Raw genomic sequence first — 19,876 nt, forward strand, 5'->3', positions numbered from 1 at the left:
AGTGGGAACATCCCCTACTCACACAATGAGGGCGAAAGAAACACATGACCGCATGCATGTGTGCATGTGTACAAGTTTTCCCGTGCATGTGAACTGTATACTGTATACCGACATATTATTTCCTCAGTGGAAATCTTACACGGTCGTCGACCAGAACGTAACGTCCAAAGCAGATATGAAAAAGCTTGAACATCCTAACATCCTATTAATCCCTAAGAGTCTATTGACGCACGGCTGAGCCAATTTAAGTAACATGTTAAAAAAATCCACATCAAAATCCGTCAGTTTAAAGTAGAGATATTAGTTTTTTTAGCATGGGCTGCGTCTCAATCCGTCAGTTTAAAGTAGAGATATCAGTTTTTTAGCATGGGCTGCGTCTCAATCTGTCAGTTTAAAGTAGAGATATCAGTTTTTTAGCATGGGTTGCGTCTCAATCCGTCAGTTTAAAGTAGAGATATCAGTTTTTTTAGCATGGGCTGCGTCTCAATCTGTCAGTTTAAAGTAGAGATATCAGTTTTTTAGCATGGGCTGCGTCTCAATCCGTCAGTTTAAAGTAGAGATATCAGTTTTTTAGCATGGACTGCGTCTCAATCCGTCAGTTTAAAGTAGAGATATCAGTTTTTTAGCATGGACTGCGTCTCAATCCGTCAGTTTAAAGTAGAGATATCAGTTTTTTAACATGGGCTGCATCTCAATCCAACGCATCTGCCTATGTCGGCCTTCCACATCTGCAGTGGAAGGTGGCCGAGCTACAGTGGTCTTCTCACAAAAGCTTCTGTAGCATCTGAACGGTTTGGCCTACAAACTAATATGGATAGGGGAGACTCTCACAGACACAATGGTGTTCTCAGTTTTGCTCTACAACCCGCACAAGTGTCTGAAGTTGGTAACACTGATGTGCCAACTACTGTCTGTAGTGTCCGAACTGTTTAAGCTACAGACTAATATGACCCCATTATGGAAAGGAGAGACGAACACGAACACAATTTTGGTCCCCGTTTCGCCCCACAAGTGTCAGGGGACTCGTCTGAAGGTAACCCATACAAACGAAAGAAAGTATAAAGGTAGTTTTGTGCCAACAAAAGTAAGGGGTTAAATATGTGTAAAAAAAACAACATATTTTTTTTGAGCTTTCTTCAATCTCCTAGATATAGGACAAACACTTCAAAACCTTATTCCTTATGATGCATTTGTTTTACTGTCTTTTTTTGTGTTGCCATTAATGAATGTGTTTTTCAATGCATTTCCATGGGCTATAGTAGTAAAGGCCAAATTCAATATCTTCTCAAAAAACATTTATATATATTATTTTTTGATACCTAAAGGGGTCCTAAAATTCTAAATGAAATAGCTAAATGATCCATGGTATGACCATCTTAAAACAATTCCATATGTTACAACCCCCCACAACCCAACGCCTTAGACATTTAGAGTTTAAAAACATGGCATTTTTAAGCATGAATGTTTTGGTTTCTACATCCATTAAGTCCATCATGTAGGATATGTCCAGTTGATCTGACACTTCCTTATTCGCCTCCCTTCCTGTTGCCACTAGCTACCACTCGCTGCACAAAGGAAGGCATGCTGGGATTGGCATGGTGGGCGCCACGCTGAAGTCAACCTGTTTGTTCTCATCACGATCTTATTGCCTAACAACAATTCCTCAAAAAGCACACGAGCATAAAACACATCAGAACACAGAGAGACCACCAAAGGCTTAACCACCAGTGTGGCTGGGCAGATAAGATGCATTAGATAGGTGGGCAAATGGGAGGGAGGGATGGATGGATGAAGGGAAAGAGAGAGCGGGGTTGCTGCTCCAGCATTTGTTGACACAGATTTACAATGAGACTCCCACAGCTCCACACATTACTGTAACGCGCCATGTCAATAGCTGTTTGGTGTTATAAAGCAGCAGTGCCAAAGATGTCTGGGAGTGATGCCCTTTCCCTGATAACCAAGTGTGGCTCTGAAGTCAGGGAGGGGAGTACGAATCACGAATACCAAATCGTTCCTTCTCTTTTCCCTCCTTCTCTCTCTACCCTCCCGTACTCTCTCCTCTTTGTTTAATTTCCTTCTCTGGTCTCGTCCCCTCTATCTCTCCCTTCTCTCTCTGTTTCTCTTTATCTCTCTTGGATGTCCTAGAGACTGGAGGCTCAGCATGACTGGATTTAAGCATTAGCTCAATCCTATCTACTTCCAGTCATGATTGGACAGTGTCTCTGTCACCAAATCCACACACAACCACCTAGTCCACTATACAACCACTACAAGGCACTAGCTACCCTGACATCCACGAGTATCCTCTAGCACAGCCAAGTTTTGTTCGGTTCATGCACTTACTTCAAAAACCCAGAAAAAGCCTAGCTAAAGACAGTGAAGCCTTGTGGGAGACTTGGAGTTTAATGTCTGACATTCACCTCCAGGAAAACTTGATGAGTGCGGAAAATGAAGAGGCCTGTTTGGCCATAATGAGGGTTACACCAGTAGCAAGCTGACTGCATTTTACAGGGAGGGAGAATGAACCCAAACACTTCAGCTGCTGCTGCTATTAGGCATTAGTGGTTGAAGAGTCCATTTGGAAGCCGTTCTGTAGATGTACTGAAACGGGCTGATTACATGTAAACACTAGCCAGGATGACGTCAGGTCCAAAAGGGGCGTGATCAGAGAGAGGCTAGTGTAGTGGTGCAGTCTGTACTGGAGCATTGCAGATGATGATGCAAACCAGTGAGAGAGAACTGTCATTGCGGAGTGCATGCATGAGATAGGCAGGCTAAACCTTACGCACACCATGGCTGCCTATATATAGTACAGTGCTACAGGGAAGAACCCTAATACCCATCCACTAGCACAGAGACCATCAGAACTACTCTAGTGTCGATCTGGTCTTCTTTCTCCAGATATTCTGGACTATGATCATCATTCTCTTTCTACATGGCAGAGATAGGGGAATGTTCTCCTTGGATGTGATGGTAGAGTCCTTGGCCCTTGTACCCTCATCCTGTCTCACCCACACCTCCAGGCTCCTGTTGGCTTGGCTCTGATAGAAATCCATGGGCTTAGGATGCTGCCATCGCCCAAGCACTGAAGGCTCTTATCAGGGCAACCACACTGGTGCTAGAAGCACATTTTCACACACGCATGCATACTGTAGACACACTGACAGTTGCTAACAGAGGCACCCACAGAGACAACAAACACGTACACAGGCACACAAACACATCGTGCCAGCTTCCTCCTCATCTCCATCTCTCATTTCTCTTGCTATGCTGCCTGCTGTTCATTTTCTGTCTTTAAGATGACTCAACAAACAAGTGAGCTCCCAGTAAAATCGCATCTAAACATGCACAACCCTGACTCTCTCCCTCTGATTCTTTTACTCTCTCTCACTCTCACACTCACACTCACACTCACACTCACACTCACACTCACTCTCTCTCTCTCTCTCTCTCTCTCTCTCTCTCTCTCTCTCTCTCTCTCTCTCTCTCTCTCTCTCTCTCTCTCTCTCTCTCTCTCTCTCTCTCTCTCTCTCTCTCTCTCTCTCTCTCTCTCTCTCTCTCTCTCTCTCTCTCTCTCTCTCTCTCTCAATTCAAAGGTATTTGTTGGCATGGGAAGCATGTATACATTGCCAAAGCAAGTGAAATAGAAAATAAATAAAAGGGAAATAAACAATATTTTACAGTAAACATTACACTCACAAAAGTGTTAAAATAGTATAGACATTTCAATGTTATATTATTGGCAATTTTGCAACAATGTGCACATAGTTGAAGTATAAAAGGCAAAGTAAATTAACAGCTAAACTGGTGGCTATTTTCTTGTGGCAACAGGTCACACATCTTGCTGCTGTGGTGGCACACTGTGTTATTTCACCTAATAGATACAGTATATGAGTTTATCGAGATTGAATTTGTTTTCACATTGTTGATGGAACTGTGTAATATGAGGGAAATATGTGTCTCTGATATGGTCATGCAGTGGGCACTCTCTCTTCCCCCCTCTATCTCTCTCTCTTTTTTCTCTCTCTCTCTCCCCCTTGCTCTCTTTCAATTGAATTCAGTAGACTTTATTGACATGACAAGTGAAATTACTTACATTGTCAAAGTATACATATAACAACAATTGTGGGACCAACAGCAATAAGGCATCAATAGTAGTAGTAGTAGTAGTGGTGGAAATTATATTACCATTAACAACAACTACAACAACAATATTAATGAGAATAATAGTACATTAAAGCAATAGTAGTTGGCCAGTCTCAACATGACTGAAAAGCCAAATGACATGGTATGTGTCACGTTCCTGACCTGTTTTCCTTGTTTTTGTATGTGTTTAGTTGGTCAGGGCGTGAGTTGGGGTGGGCATTCTATGTTATGTGTTTCTATGTTTAGGTTATTTGTCTATTGGCCTGATATGGTTCTCAATCAGGGACAGGTGTTTTACGTTTCCTCTGATTGAGAACCATATTAAGGTAGGCTGTTCTCACTGTTTGTTTGTGGGTGATTGTCTTCCGTGTCTGTGTATGTCGCACCACACGGGACTGTTTCGTTTTTGTTCGTGTTTGTAGTCTGTTCCTGTTCGTGCGTTCTTCGTGTTATTATTGTAAGTTCGTAAGTTCAGGTCTGTCTACTTCGTTTATTGTTTTGTAGTTTGTTCAAGTGTTCATAGTGTTTCGTCTTGTGTAAATAAATCATTATGTCTACATACCTCGCTGCGTTTTGGGTCCGACCCTTACTCCTCCTCCTCGTCTGAGGAGGAGAACGACTTCTACGACCGTTACAGTATGAAAGCCAGAACAAAACAAATTGGGAAATATTATTGACATTAGATTGCACATTTTGGCTCTTTCACCCAATCAATATTAGCTTTTTTTCTTCATCTTTTATAGTTTAAAATTCTTTGTACTGAATTATAATTTTGGGGATTTTTAAAAATCTTTGAGCATTTATCACAGCTCTGCAGAGTGACCACAGCCTGTCCTCTCTGGGCAGCCAGGTTTGCCTGTGACGACCTGTCTCTATGGCTCACTGGACCCTCATCCTGTCTCACCCCCACCTCCAGGCTCCTGTTGGCTTAGTCATTGTTTTGGTCAGTTTTCTATCGGTCACAGGGGTCAGATAATCTGCCACCATGTACTGTCTGTTCAGAACCAAATACCATTGAAGGTTACTTAGATTTTTTTGTGGTGTGATTCCAATAGGTGAAATATTTGTATTTTTGCTTTGTCATAATTTGGTTGGGCCAGATTATCTGAGTGCTGTCTTTAGATTCTATGGGATTGGTTTGGGTTAGTGAACTGAGCCTCAGAAGCAGCTGGCTGAGGGGACTTTTCTGTTGTTTCATCTCTTGACATTGTTGGGCTGTGATGACATTTTTCGAGGTCGCTTTGTTTTTAGATGGTTGTAAAATGTGCTGGGTCTGTTTTCTATTCGAATAAGGAGGGGGTATTGTCCGAATTCTGCTCTACATGCGTTATTTTGAGTTTTTCTTTGCACTTGCAAAACTCTGCATGCAGTATTTCAATTGGATATTTGCCCCATTTGGTAAATTCATTACTGTAGAGTGGACGCCATACTTCACTGCCATGTAGAGCAATTGGTTCTACAACTGATTAGAACATTTTGAGCCAGATTCTAATTGGAATTTCCTTTGAATGGCAGAGAATGCTCTTCTTGCTTTGTCTCTCAGCTCATTCACAGCCATGTGAGAGCTACCTGTGTTGCTGATATTTAATCCTAGATACGTGTAGTTTTTGTTATTGTAACGGAGTGCGTAACTGGCTGCAGGGAAGTCGGGCGCAGGAGAGCAGAAATGCGTAGCAAATGGAGCCCTTTATTGAGGCGAACAAAACACGGCACTCAGAAAACTAAACACACACGGGTTACAATAACCCGGAGCAAACCAGCCTGGAGTACACATACATTTACACACAACAATTCCACACACAGACATGGGGGGAAACAGAGGGTTATATGCAAGACGAGTAATGAGGGAATTCAAACCAGGTGTGCGGGAAAACAAGACAAAACAAATGGAAAATGAAAGGTGGATTGGTGATGGATAGAAGACCGGTGACATCGACCGCCGCCCGAACAAGGAGAGGGACCGACCTCGGCGGAAGTCGTGACAGTTGTGTTCTAATAGAATTTATATTTGTGATACTGATTTCCGGACCTCTTTTGGAATATCATTATATTTGTTTTTTTGTTTTTGCCAATTCATTCATGTGGATGTTAACCTCTCTGGGATATGTGGGACGCAAGCGTCAACATCTAGTGAAAAAGCAGAGCGCCAAATTCAAATAAATTACTATAAAAGTAAACTTCATGAAATCACACATGCAATACACCAAATTAAAGCTACACTTGTTGTGAATCCAACTAACGTGTCAGATTTCAAAAAGGCTTTACGACGAAAGCACACCAAACGATTACATTAGGTCAGTACATAGTCACAGAAAAACACAGTCATTTTTTCCAGACAAAGAGAGGAGTCACAAAAAGCAGAAATAGAGATAAAATGAATCACTAACCTTTGATGATCTTCATCAGATGACACTCATAGGACTTCATGTTTCACAATACATGTATGTTTTGTTCGATAAAGTTCATATTTATATCCAAATATCTCAGTTTACATTGGCGCGTTACGTTCAGTAATGTTTTGCTTCAAAAACATCCGGTGATTTTGCAGAGAGCCACATCAATTGTGGTGTTATGTGTTATGCATGGAACATTAGATAAACTTCTCCTTAATGCAACCGCTGTGTCAGATTTCAAAAAAGCTTTACCGAAAAAGCACACCATGAAATAATCTGAGTACAGCGCTCAGAGCCCAAACAAGCCATACAGATATCCGCCATGTTGTGGAGTCAACAAAGTCAGAAATAGCATCATAAATATTCACTTACCTTTGATGATCTTCATCAGAATTCACTCCCTGGAATCCCAGTTCCACAATAAATGTTTGATTTCTTCGATAAAGTCCATCATTTATGTCCAAATACCTCCTTTTTGTTCGCGCTTTTAGTACACAATCCAAACTCACGACGCGCGGGCAGGTCCAGGCGAAAGTTTAGAAGAAAAGTCATATTACAGTTCGTAGAAACATGTCAAACTAAGTATAGAATCAATCTTTAGGATGTTTTTATCATAAATCTTCAATAATGTTCCAACTGGAGAATTCCTTTGTCTGTAGAATTGCAATGGAACGCAAGCTACCTCTCACGAGAATGCGTGACCAGCTCATGGCACTCTGCCAGACCTCTGACTCATTCAGCTCCCATTCCCTCCTCCTTTACAGTAGAAGCATCAAACAAGGTTCTAAAGACTGTTGACATCTAGTGGAAGCCTTAGGAAGTTCAATATGACCCCATTCCCACTGTATCTTGGATAGGCAAAGAGTTGAAAAACTACAAACCTCAGATTTCCCACTTCCTGGTTGGATTTTTTTCTCAGGTTTTTGCCTGCCATATGAGTTCTGTTATACTCACAGACATCATTCAAACGGTTTTAGAAACTTCAGAGTGTTTTCTATCTACTAAGTTTCTATCCAAATAGTTTTCTATCCAAATCTACTAATTATATGCATATTCTAGCTTTTAGGACTGAGTAGCAGGCAGTTTACTCTGGGCACCTTTTTATCCAAGCTACTCAATACTGCCCCCCTGTCCCAAAGAAGTGAAATATTGTTGGACTTATTGAGCAGCCCTGTTTTACTCCACATCCCTGAGAGAAGAAGTCTGTTTGCTTGTTCCCAATGTTAACCTCACATTTGTAACATTATATGTTTTCTCTCCAATAACACTTTCGATTACTTTGTAAAAAATATCTTTGTGACAAATTTAATCTAATGCTTTCTTGAGGTCTACAGAACATGAGTAGATTTGACCTTTGTTTTGGTTTACTTGTTAGTCAATTAGAGTGTGGAGGGTATAAATATGGTCTGTTGTACAGTAATTTGGTAAAAGTTCAATCTGGCTTCTTCTCAGGACGTTGTGTTCATCAAGGAAATGAAGAAGTCTTCTATTTATGACACTGCAGCGAATTTTCCTCAAGTTGCTGTTAATATACATTTTTATAGATTGGTGTGATACAGCCTTGGTTCCAAATATCAGGGGAAATACCTGCAGCGAGGATATTGTGGAAGAGTTTCAGTATAGCCAATTTGAATTTGTGGTCTGTATACTTTTTTGTACCATTTTTGTTCTTAGGATGTGTTTGATTTAAAATGTTCATTTTAAAATGTCAAAACATGTAACATTAATTAATACATTATGTAGTGACTCAGTTCGTCCTGAGGTCTATTCATCACTAGGAACCAATCGGAACCATACGTTTACGTCTTGTGTTTCTTGTGCTTCAGTGTTTCCCCATATTGAAGGCGTATATTTAGTTGTTGTCTGGTTCTCTGTGTTTTTTATTAGATATATTTCTCAATGACTTACTTAGATATTTGCAATCATTATCAAACATTTTTCATTATGTATTCTTTTTGGTTTGCTCTTGTGTTTCTTTAGATTTACCAAGGAGGCTCATTTGTAAAAAATAAAGTTTGTTCCGAACAGCCAAATGTACAACTTCATGGCTGTTGGAGAGGCTTAAAAGTTGTCCAGGAGAGATTTGATTTGTTGGCTACTAATTTCTTTTTGGAATATTTCTGTACTGTTTGCACTCCATCTATAGGCCTGTTTAGTAGCATGTAATTTATTGGTCCGTCTGCAGTTTCATGAGTCCTCTCTCTCTCTCTCTCTCTCTTCCCCCATCTCTCTCTCTCTTCCCCTATCTCTCTCTCTCTTCCCCCCATCTCTCTCTCTCTCTCTCTTCCCCCATCTCTCTCTCTCTCTCTCTCTCTTCCTTATCGCTCTATCTCTTCCCCCCATCTCTCATTCTCTCTCTTCCCCCCATCTCTCTCTCTCTCTCTCTCTCTCTCTCTCTTGCCCCATCTCTCTCTCTCTCTCGTTCTCTCTCTTCCCCCCATCTCTCTCATTCTCTCTCTTCCCCCATCTCTCTCATTTGCTCTCTTCCCCATCTCTCTAATTCACTCTCTTCCCTCATCTCTCTCTCTTCCCCATCTCTCTCGTTCTCTCTCTTCCCAATCTCTCTCATTCTCTCTCTTCCCCCTATCTCTCTCTCTCTCATCTCTTCCCCCCATCTCTCTCGTTCTTGCACTTCCCCCATCTCTCTCTCACTTCCCCCATCTCTCTCTCTCTCTCTCTGTTCCCTCCATCTCTCTCTCTCTTTTCCCCCCATCTCTCTGTCTCTCTCTTCCCCCCATTGCTCTCTATTTATTTCTCTCCCCCTCTGTACTGTAGATGTATGTTCAGGGCTGGGGTTCTGTATCACCACACGTTCACATCAATAACTGGGAATATTAATTATCACTGCAGTCAGAGGCTGTTTATTATCCTGATAGGAATATAACACAGGAAACTGTACTTTGATGGCATGGTAAAATAAATTAATAATCTGTTAAATAGTCTGTTAAATAGTAAATGTGAGTAGAGTCAGAAATTTTGCATAAAAATAGGCCTACGGTATTTACTGTAGACATATGTGTTTTGGATGTACCAAGTCTGTAAATCGACTCCAGTAATGCAGCATGACTTGCCTAGCTCCCATCCAGCCAGAGAGAGAGACAACTTTGTCCACTCTTTCCTGCTAGCTAAATTCCCCCAAGTCACCAGTCACAATTAACCAAGCGTCATCAGTGGACTTTAGATCTTACTAACGACATGCCTGGTTAAATAACAACATTATAATGATAATATAGCATGGGGATTGGGGAGGGTGTGTGAGGGTAGTGTTGTAGTGTTGGATGGGAACCTCCAGCAGTGAGGCAGGCCGTCAGGGGCAGGGAGAGGTCTGGTAAACCCACACAGAGCTCACTGAGCCTGGGCTCCCTATCCGGCCGAGGCCCCTGGACTCTCAATCTCTGGATATATACAGCACAAAAAGGTGTCAAGGACTCCAGGTGCATAAACCCGACTCAAAAAAGGTCATATTCTCACAAGGTAATGAACCTTAAAGCTTCAAACAAAGAACGTGATATTGGGGCGGCATTCATTTCCTTGAACGATAGATTTCACAGTCAATATCAGTTTAGCATTTCAACACCTTGTCATTGTCAATGCCATTTATAATTGATACGCGACCAAAGGCAAACAATAGATTGGCCACCACAGGAATAGCAGTAGCGTTAGTATACAGTGTGTGTACTATATTATGCAGCTCTGCATTGGAGTTTATCAGAATGCGTCCGAATGGGAGAAGCAATAGGGTGGATTCAGGACTGGAGAAATGCCACTCAACTGCAAAGCAATCTTATCATGGAGTTGCAGGCAGCTCTCTCGCTCTTTTGTTTCCCCTGCCTTCCTCCCTGCCTCTCTCCCCATCCACCCATTCTCGTCCTCAGCTCAGTGACAGGAGGAATGAAAAGCATCCCAATTAGAATAGAGCTTGTTATTTGCTGAGGATCCATAGTTAACCCATTCCATCTGCTTGGTTGCTTTGCTGTCGAGTGTGTATAGAGGGCTTCAAGCACACACTCACAAATGGGCAAAAACACCTACATCCTACAGGACCTGATCTAAATGAACGCTTTCCCTGACAACAGCCATAGTTTATTCATTATATTCTGTTTACTCTCTGTGTGTGTGTGTGTGTGTGTGTGTGTGTGTGTGTGTGTGTGTGTGTGTGTGTGTGTGTGTGTGTGTGTGTGTGTGTGTGTGTGTGTGTGTGTGTGTGTGTGTGCGTATGTGGGTGCTTGTTCGCAACCGTTCCCAGGCATGCAGTATTTGTATTTATCCTATTACAAAGGGAGAAAATGTACTAAACTCATTTAATTTGATGTGATTTATTAGGATCCCCATTAGCCGGCGCCTTTTTCAACAGCTAGTCTTACTGGGGTCCGAAGCATAATGAAAAAGACATTACAGACAAAAGACTTACGAGTCAATTTATATACATTTAAAACAATGAACATGTAGTGTGTGTGTGTATCTATCAGTTACACATACATGTCAGTACACACACAACAAGTAGGTCACATGGAGGAGAGGCGTTGTGCCATGAGGTGTTGCTTTATTTGTTTTTTAAAACCAGATTTGCTGTTCACTTGCGCTATATAAGATGGAAGGGAGTTCCATGCACTCAAGGCTCTGTATAATATATATTTTTTATTTAACCTTTATTTAACTAGTCAAGTCAGTTAAGAACAAATTCTTATTTACAATGACGGCCTACAATGACGGTGTAACTTGTACGCTAATAATCGGGAAGCAAGTACAGGGAGTGAATTTAATATATAAACCAAAACAGAACAAAACAAGAAACACAAGTAGTGTACAGACATGAAACAGAAACAGAAACAGAGTCAATAACACCTTAGGAAATAACCATGGGGAGTGACAGATATAAGGGAAGTAATCAGGAAGGTGATGGAGTCCAGGTGAGTGTCATGAGGCGCAGGTGTGCGTAACGATGGTGGCAGGTGTGCGTAATGATGAGACAACTGGCGACAACGAGCGCCAGAGAGGGGGAGCAGGAGTAGACGTGACAGACAGCCTATAATACTTTACGTTTCCTTGAATATGTTCTGGACCTGGGGACTGTGAAAAGACCCCAAGTGGCATGTCTGGTGGGGTAAGTGTGTGTGTCAGTGCTGTGTGTATTTGGAACTTGGCATTTGAAATGTTCAACACATTAATGTTTCTTATAAAAACAAGAAGTGACACAGTCAGTCTTTCCTCAACTCTTAGCCAAGAGAGACTGACATGCATAGTATTAATATTAGTCCTCTGATTACAATGGAGAGCAAGACATGCAGCTCTGTTCTGGGCCAGCTACAGGTTAACCTTTCACGAGCCTCAACCCCGGATCCGGGAGCCCCCCCCCCCACACACTGATTAGCATCTAGCTTAGCGTCACAATTAAATAGTAGCATCTAAATATCATTAAATCACAAGTCCAAGACACCTAATGAAAGATACAGATCTTGTGAATAGAGCCACCATTTCAGATTTTTAAAATGTTTTACAGGGAAGACACAATATGTAAATCTATTAGCTAAACACGTTAGCAAAAGACACCATTTTTCTTTGTCCACCATTTTTTCTCTCCACCAGTAGCTATCACCAATTCGGCTAAACTAAGATATTGATAGCCACTATCCAAGAAAAAACCTCATCAGATGACAGTCTGATAACATATTTATGGTATAGGATAGGTTTTGTTAGAAAAATGTGCATATTTCAGGTATAAATCATAGTTTGCCATTGCAGCCACCATCACAAATCTCACCAAAGCGACTAGAATTACTACAGAGAGCAACGTGTTTTACCAATTTACTCATCATAAAACATTTCTTAAAAATACACAGCACATAGCAATGGAAAGACACAGATCTTGTGAATTCAGACAATATTTCAGATGTTCTAAGTGTTTTACAGCGAAAACACAATAAATCGTTATATTAGCATACCACATATGCAAACGTTACCCGACCATTGATTTAAGCCAAAGAGAGCGATATCGTTATCATCGCCAAAATATATTAATTTTTTCACTAACCTTCTCAGAATTCTTCCGATGACACTCCTGTAACATCATATTACAACATACATATAGAGTTTGTTCGAAAATGTGCATATTTAGCCATAAAAAAACGTGGTTATACAATGACAATACTAGCAAAACTAGCCTGAAAATGTCGGTCGCCATCTTTCACAGTGATCTTGTCTCATGGATATCTATTCATAAACTTGACTAAAAAAATATAAGTTGGACAGCTATCGAAAGACAAATTAGTTCTTAATGCAATCGCTGAATTACATTTCTAAAATTATCCTTACTGTGCAATACAGGGTTCGCCAAGCGAAGCTATACCAAACAAAATGGCGGAATATGCGTTTAAAATTTTTCGACAGAACAACGATTTATCATCTTAAATATTTCTTACTATGAGGTGATCTTCCATCAGAATCTTGGGCAATGTATCCTTTCTTGGGTCTAATCTTCTTTTGGTCGAAAGATGCCCTCTGTCCGTCGAAATGCCCACTAACGTTCGACCGGGACCCCGAAACGTGCCCGGCTCTTCAAAGAGCATCACATAGAAATGACTCAAAATCGCACTAAACGGATATAAATTGCTATAAAACGGTTTAAATTAACTACCTTATGATGTTTCTAACACCTATAACGAGTAAAAACATGACCGATGCTATGTTACTGGCTAAACCAAGGCTTGGAAAAAGGCCAGTCAGATGTCCTTCTTGCGTTGAGCGCAGAGTCCAAAAGAACGCTACTTCCGGTATTTGGTGATTTATAGAGGCCATGATTGCGCAATCGACTCCATTCAAATTGTCACCACTTACTGACATCTAGAGGAAGGCGTGGGCAGTGTTTGTATCCTCATAGGATTTACAGTGGCTTTAAAACTGATCTGGAACCAGAGGCCAAGAGTTCTGAAAACTCACTCACTGAGAGGAAAAGTGCTGTAGAATGAGTTCTGTTCCACTCAGAGACATAATTCAAACGGCTATAGAAACTAGAGAGTGTTTTCTATCCAATAATAACAATAATATGCATATTGTACGAGCAAGAATTGAGTACTAGGCAGTTTAATCTGTAGAGCAAATTATGCTAATGCGAAACAGCACCCCCTATATTCTCAACTGGTTAACTAGGTATTTCTTTGCAGCACTTGACCATATGACTGGACAATAATCTAGATAAGATAAAACTATAGCCTGCAGTGCTTGCTTTGTGGTGTCAAAAAAGCAGAGCATCTCTTTATTACGGACAGAATTCTCCCCATCTTTACAACCATTGAATCTATATATTCTGACCATAACAGTTTACAATCTAAGGTAACACCAAGTAATTTGGTCTTCTCAACTTGTTCAACTGTCATGCCATTCATTACCAGATTAAGCTTAGGTCTAGAATTTAGGGAATGATTTGTACCAAATACAATGCTCTTAGTTTTAGAGATGTTCAGGACCAGTTTATTACTGGCCACCCATTCCAAAACTGACTGCAACTCTTTCTTAAGGGTTTCAGTGACTTTATTAGCTGTTATTGATGATGCGTATATGGTTGAATCCTCAGCATAAATGGACACATGCTTTGTTTAATGCCAGTGGCAGGTCATTGGTAAAAATAGAAATGAGTAGAGGGTCTCGAGAGCTGCCCTGCGGTACACCACACTTTACATGTTTGACATTAGAGAAGCTTCCGTTAAAGAAAACCCCCTCTGAATCCATAATAAGGCAGAGGTTGAAAAGCCATAAACATACATTTCTCAACAATAATGGTCAATAATATCAAAAGCTGCACTGAAATCTAACAGTACAGTTCCCACAATCTTCTTATTATCAATGTCTTTCAACCAGTCATCAGTCATTTGTGTCAGTGCAGTACTTGTCGAGTCCCCTTCTCTATAAGCAGATGATTGTGGACTACAGGAACACCCCCCATTTTCATCGACAGGGATGTAGTGGAGAAAGTTGAGAGCTTCAAGTTCCTTGGTGTCCACATCACCAACAAACATGGCCCAAGGACACCAAGACAGTCGTGAAGAGGGCACGACAAAACCTATTCCCCCTCAGGAGACTGAAAGATTTGGCATGGGTCCTCAGATCCTCAAAAGGTCTACAGCTGCACCATCGAGAGCATCCCGACGGACAAATAAATGCGCAATTAAGCCAACATGCTACTGCCTGAACCATAGCTGGGCTTAGAGAGAGAGATAATACATCCCACTCTCAGAAACCCTGTGGTGAAGACCTCTGTGTCTGCAAGCTAGAGTACAGTGCATTCGGAAAGTATTCAGACCACTTTACTTTTTCCACATTTTGTTACCTTACAGCCTTATTCTAAAATGGATTAAATATACTTTTTTTCTCAGCAATCTACACATAATACCCCATAATGACAAAGTGAAAACATGTTTTTAGCAAACATTTCCTGTTTCCATTGATCATCCTTGAGATGTTTCTACAACTTGATTGGAGTCCACCTGTGGTAAATTCAATTGATTGGACATGATTTGGAAAGGCACACACCTGTCTATATAAGGTCTCACAGTTGACAGTGCATGTCAGAGCAAAAACCAAGCCATGAGGTCGAAGGAATTGTCCGTAGAGCTCAGAGACAGGATTGTGTCGAGGCACAGATCTAGGGAAGGGTACCCAAAATGTTCTGCAGTATTGAAGGTCCCAAAGAACACAGAGGCCTCCATCATTCTTAAATTGAAGAAGTTTGGAACCACCAAGAGTCTTCCTAGAGCTGACCGCCCGGCCACACTGAGCAATCGGGGGAGAAGGGCCTTGGTCAGGGAGATGACCAAGAACCCGATGGTCACTCTGACAGAGCTCTAGAGTTCCTCTGTGGAGATGGGAGAACCTTCCAGAAGGACAACTACATCTCTGCAGCACTCCACCAATCAGGCCTTTATGCTAGAGTGGCCAGATGGAAGCTACTCCTCAGTAAAAAGCATATTTCAGCCCGCTTGGAGTTTGACAAAGGGCAGGGACTGGGACACTTGTCAGGATCGAGGCAAAGATGAACGGAGCAAAGTAGAGAGATCCTTGATGAAAACCTGCTCCAGAGCGCTCAGCACTTCAAACTGGGGCGATGGTTCACCTTCCAACAGGACAACGACCTTAAACACACAGCCAAGACAATGCAAGAGTGGCTTCGGGACAAGTCGCTGAATGTCCTTGAGTGGCCCAGCCTGAGCCCAGACTTGAACCCTATTGAACATCTCAGGAGCTGAAAATAGACCTGAAAATAGCTGTGAAGCAACACTCCCCATCCAACCTGACAAGAGCTTGAGAGGATCTGCAGAGAAGAATGGGAGAAACTCCCCAAATACAGGTGTGCCAAGGTTGTAGCGTCATACCCAAGAAGTATCGATGCTCTAATTGCTGCCAAAGGTGCTTCAACAAAGTACTGAGTAAAGGGTCTGAATACTTATGTAAATGTGATATTTCAGTTTTTGATTTTATATACATTTGCCAACATTTCTAAAAACCTTTTTTTGCATTGTCATTAATGGGTATTATGTGCCAAAGTTTGTCAGCCTCCTGAGGGGGACGAGATGCTGCCGCACCTTCTTCACGACTATTTGTATGAGTGTGGACCATTTTAAGTTCTTAGTGATTTGGACACCGAGGAACTTGAAGCTCTCGACCTGCTCCACTGCAGCAATGTCGATGAAGATGGGGGAGCGCTTCGAAATTGCACCTTGTGTACTCTACTATTGTAACTCACAACAGTAAGTTGGCCCTGAGGCAGACCCTTTTGTAGTGTAACCACAACATTAAGGTGGGGTCATCTTGGCTCACAGGCATCCTACAGGGAAAGGCAGTGTTCATATTGAGTGAATGGGTTAGCATTTGCGAGCCAGTAAGCATGGGCCAAAACCTTCAAAAGACTTAGCCACAGCTATTTATTATTTACGATGGGTAAATTTATGGAATAATTCCATTGAGCAAGGTTACTTCGTTCCTCAAGGTGAAAATAGATACGTTTAGCACTTAATGAATGTGGCTCAGGCCTCTCCCTCATATCAGCTTAATATTATTGAGATGTTTTAAAATCCCATTATGGTGTTTCTCCTTGAACAAGTCATGCTTTTATAGCACTGCCCTGTCTTTAAATCTGACCTGTTGTCAGCCCGTGAATTGGTCAGTAGAAAAAAATAGATCAGGGAGGAAAAAATCGCTATGGGAAAAAAAATGGTGTTCTTGGACTCTTTAAAAAAAAATCTGGTGAATTGACTTGGAATTGGGAGGGAAGCCATGTTGTGGAGCAATAAAAAGGTGGTTAATTCCAGGTTACAGATGGCTGAGAGGGCAGGTTACAGATGGCTGAGAGGGCAGGTTACAGATGGCTGAGAGGGCAGGTTACGATGGCTGAGAGGGCAGGTTACAGATGGCTGAGAGGGCAGGTTACAGATGGCTGAGAGGGCAGGTTACAGATGGCTGAGAGGGCAGGTTACAGATGGCTGAGAGGGCAGGTTACATATGGCTGAGAGGGCCGTGAAGGGAAGCAGATTGCTTTGCATATTTGGGTAATCTTGTCACAAATCGATGCAGATCTTGGCACCTTTTTCGTAAAAAATCATCCTGCTGCGTTATTATTAAAACAATTTGTTTGGATCGACAAAGGGTTCCATTTGGACTGAAACACTGGAGGATGAGGGGGGAGAAGGGGGGAGTAAATGGAAAACTATTCAGGGCCATTTATTTTTGTCTCCTGCTCTTCGAACATAAACAACCTTTTAAATATATGTGGGCCTTTGTGTACCTGTGTGGGTGTATGTGTTTTTGTGATAAAAAGGATTCATTTGTATCATCATTGGATTTGATTTGTTTGCAAACTCCTATAGGTGCATGTAGCTGGTCATTTAACAAACATTCAATAATTCAGGGAATATTCTAGGAAGTTTGCAAGAGAACAAATAAGTTGGTAAAGCTAGCTTGAAAAATAATACTGAAAAAGGAGGGAGAAAGTCAGGGGAAAAGCGTGACATAAAGGCTGTGATGACAGAAGCATCTAATCCAAAAAATAGCATTCTTATCAGGTTCTAGTGGATTACTATGAGCCTCCTAACCAGAGAATCCTTCCCAGCCAGACACTCTCCTCAGCTCAGGGTTTGTGGATCAATAGGCCTGCATTGATCTCACTCCTCCTGTGGCTGGACTCACTTGGCCTGCCTCTTAGTCATGCACACACACGCACGCATAGGTGTGCTCTTCCACACACACGCACATACTCTCCGACAGCGCGCACCATTCAGGCCATTCAGATTGTCTGATCGTGTGAATATGAGACGTGCGGGACTTATTTTTCTCCAGTGAGTAGCACTGAGTGTCAACCCAACTGCATCCCTCTTGGTATCCACCATACGCCATGGCACTTTGATCAGTATCAGGGAACAGCTGTTTGTGTGGGAGAGGGCCATGACACTTCAAGCTTGTTACCTTGTTGTGGTGACGACAGTTCCACACACCAGGACTAACCTCTCTGTCTCTATTGTTTTTTCTCCAGATGACTCGCCCCATCCAGGTGAAGCCGGCTGACAGTGAGAGCCGTGGAGGTATTTGTCTTTTTTTCTGACATCCTTTTTATCTCTCATTCTGTTTCTTGTTTCTGCTCTCTCTATTTTGCTCTCTATTTTGCTCTCTATTTTGCTCTCTTTTTCTCTATCTCTCATTTTTTATCTATCTATTTCTCTCTTTCCCTCTCTTGCGCTTTCTCTTTCAATCTCTCTTTCTCTCTCTCTCTTTCAGTCTCTCTCTGTGTTGCCTGTGTTTATCTGATTGATGCTCTGCATATTCATTTTAATGAAAGAGACGGTGGTTGGTTTTGCAAGGGACTGAAGGCAGCTAGTGGCTTCTGCTGCTTGCCTGTCTGTCTGCCTGCCTATCTAACCCTGGCCTCCCTCTGCCAAGCACATTATCATACTACTGTGAATTAAAAAGTGATTAGAGCCCTACAGTAGAGCCCCCCCCCCCCACACACACACACACAACTCCACACACACAATATGTTTGCTTAAACGGACGTGTATGTTCTAGACAAGAGAGTATAGGGGGAGGCGGAGGAGGGTGGGAGCATGCATAGCTTGCCAAACAATCAATAAAATTCACAGGGCCCTTGCCAAGATCCTCATTTACTTGGCCTTCATATTGTCGTCTTTGATCTCTCTGGTCTTTCCTTTACTCGCCACGGATCTGCATAGATGTTAATGGGATGAAGGGAGGGAACATCCTCTAAGTTTTTTGGGTGGGGGGGGTGTGTTCATACTGTAGTGACAGTGTGTGATAAAACGAGCTACGGTGCTCTATTCTGAAGAGCCTTGGGAGAGGGAGAGCTTCTCCATGCCTCAGTTAGTGAGAGACAGAAGGAGAGAGAGAGGGAGAGAGGCAGACAAAGAGAGAGAGGGAGAGAGGCAGACAAAGAGAGAGAGGGAGAGAGGCAGACAAAGAGAGAGAGGGAGAGAGGCAGACAAAGAGAGAGAGGGAGAGAGGCAGACAAAGAGAGAGAGGCAGACAGAGGGAGAGAGGCAGACAAAGAGAGAGAGGCAGACAGAGGGAGAGAGGCAGACAAAGAGAGAGAGGGAGAGAGGCAGACAAAGAGAGAGAGGGAGAGAGGCAGACAAAGAGAGAGAGGCAGACAGAGGGAGAGAGGCTTACAAAGAGAGGGAGAGAGGCTTACAAAGAGAGGGAGAGAGGCTGACAAAGAGAGGGAGAGAGGCTGACAAAGAGAGGGAGAGAGGCTGACAAAGAGAGGGAGAGAGGCTGACAAAGAGAGGGAGAGAGGCTGACAGAGGGAGAGAGGCTGACAGAGGGAGAGAGGCTGACAGAGGGAGAGAGGCTGACAGAGGGAGAGAGGCTGACAGAGGGAGAGAGGCTGACAGAGGGAGAGAGGCTGAGAGGCAGACACAGAGAGGGAGAGGCAGACAAAGAGAGAGGTAGAGTGGCAGACAAAGAGAGGTAGAGAGGCAGACAAAGAGGTAGAGAGGCAGACAAAGAGAGGGAGAGAGGCTTACAAAGAGAGGGAGAGAGGCTGACAAAGAGAGGGAGAGAGGCTGACAGAGGGAGAGAGGCTGACAGAGGGAGAGAGGCTGACAGAGGGAGAGAGGCTGACAGAGGGAGAGAGGCTGACAGAGGGAGAGAGGCTGAGAGGCAGACACAGAGAGGGAGAGGCAGACAAAGAGAGAGGTAGAGTGGCAGACAAAGAGAGGTAGAGAGGCAGACAAAGAGGTAGAGAGGCAGACAAAGAGAGGGAGAGAGGCAGACAAAGGGAGGGAGAGAGGCAGACAAAGGGAGGGAGAGCGGCAGACAAAGAGAGAGAGAGGCAGACA

General features: G+C 42.6%; 1 protein-coding gene across 12 annotated transcripts in view; it reads left to right on the forward strand.

Moving 5' to 3' along the window:
- LOC129855177 (CUGBP Elav-like family member 5) overlaps positions 1–19,876 on the forward strand; it is a 400,684-nt gene that overhangs the window by 225,257 nt on the left and 155,551 nt on the right. For all 12 annotated transcript variants that reach the window (XM_055922584.1, XM_055922589.1, XM_055922578.1 and 9 more), the window contains exon 3: positions 18,058–18,106. In XM_055922584.1, coding sequence (XP_055778559.1) covers positions 18,058–18,106 — 49 coding nt within the window. The remainder of the gene's footprint in view (positions 1–18,057; positions 18,107–19,876) is intronic.

Source organism: Salvelinus fontinalis, chromosome 5, assembly GCF_029448725.1.
Source record: "Salvelinus fontinalis isolate EN_2023a chromosome 5, ASM2944872v1, whole genome shotgun sequence".
Lineage (NCBI taxonomy): Eukaryota > Metazoa > Chordata > Actinopteri > Salmoniformes > Salmonidae > Salvelinus > Salvelinus fontinalis.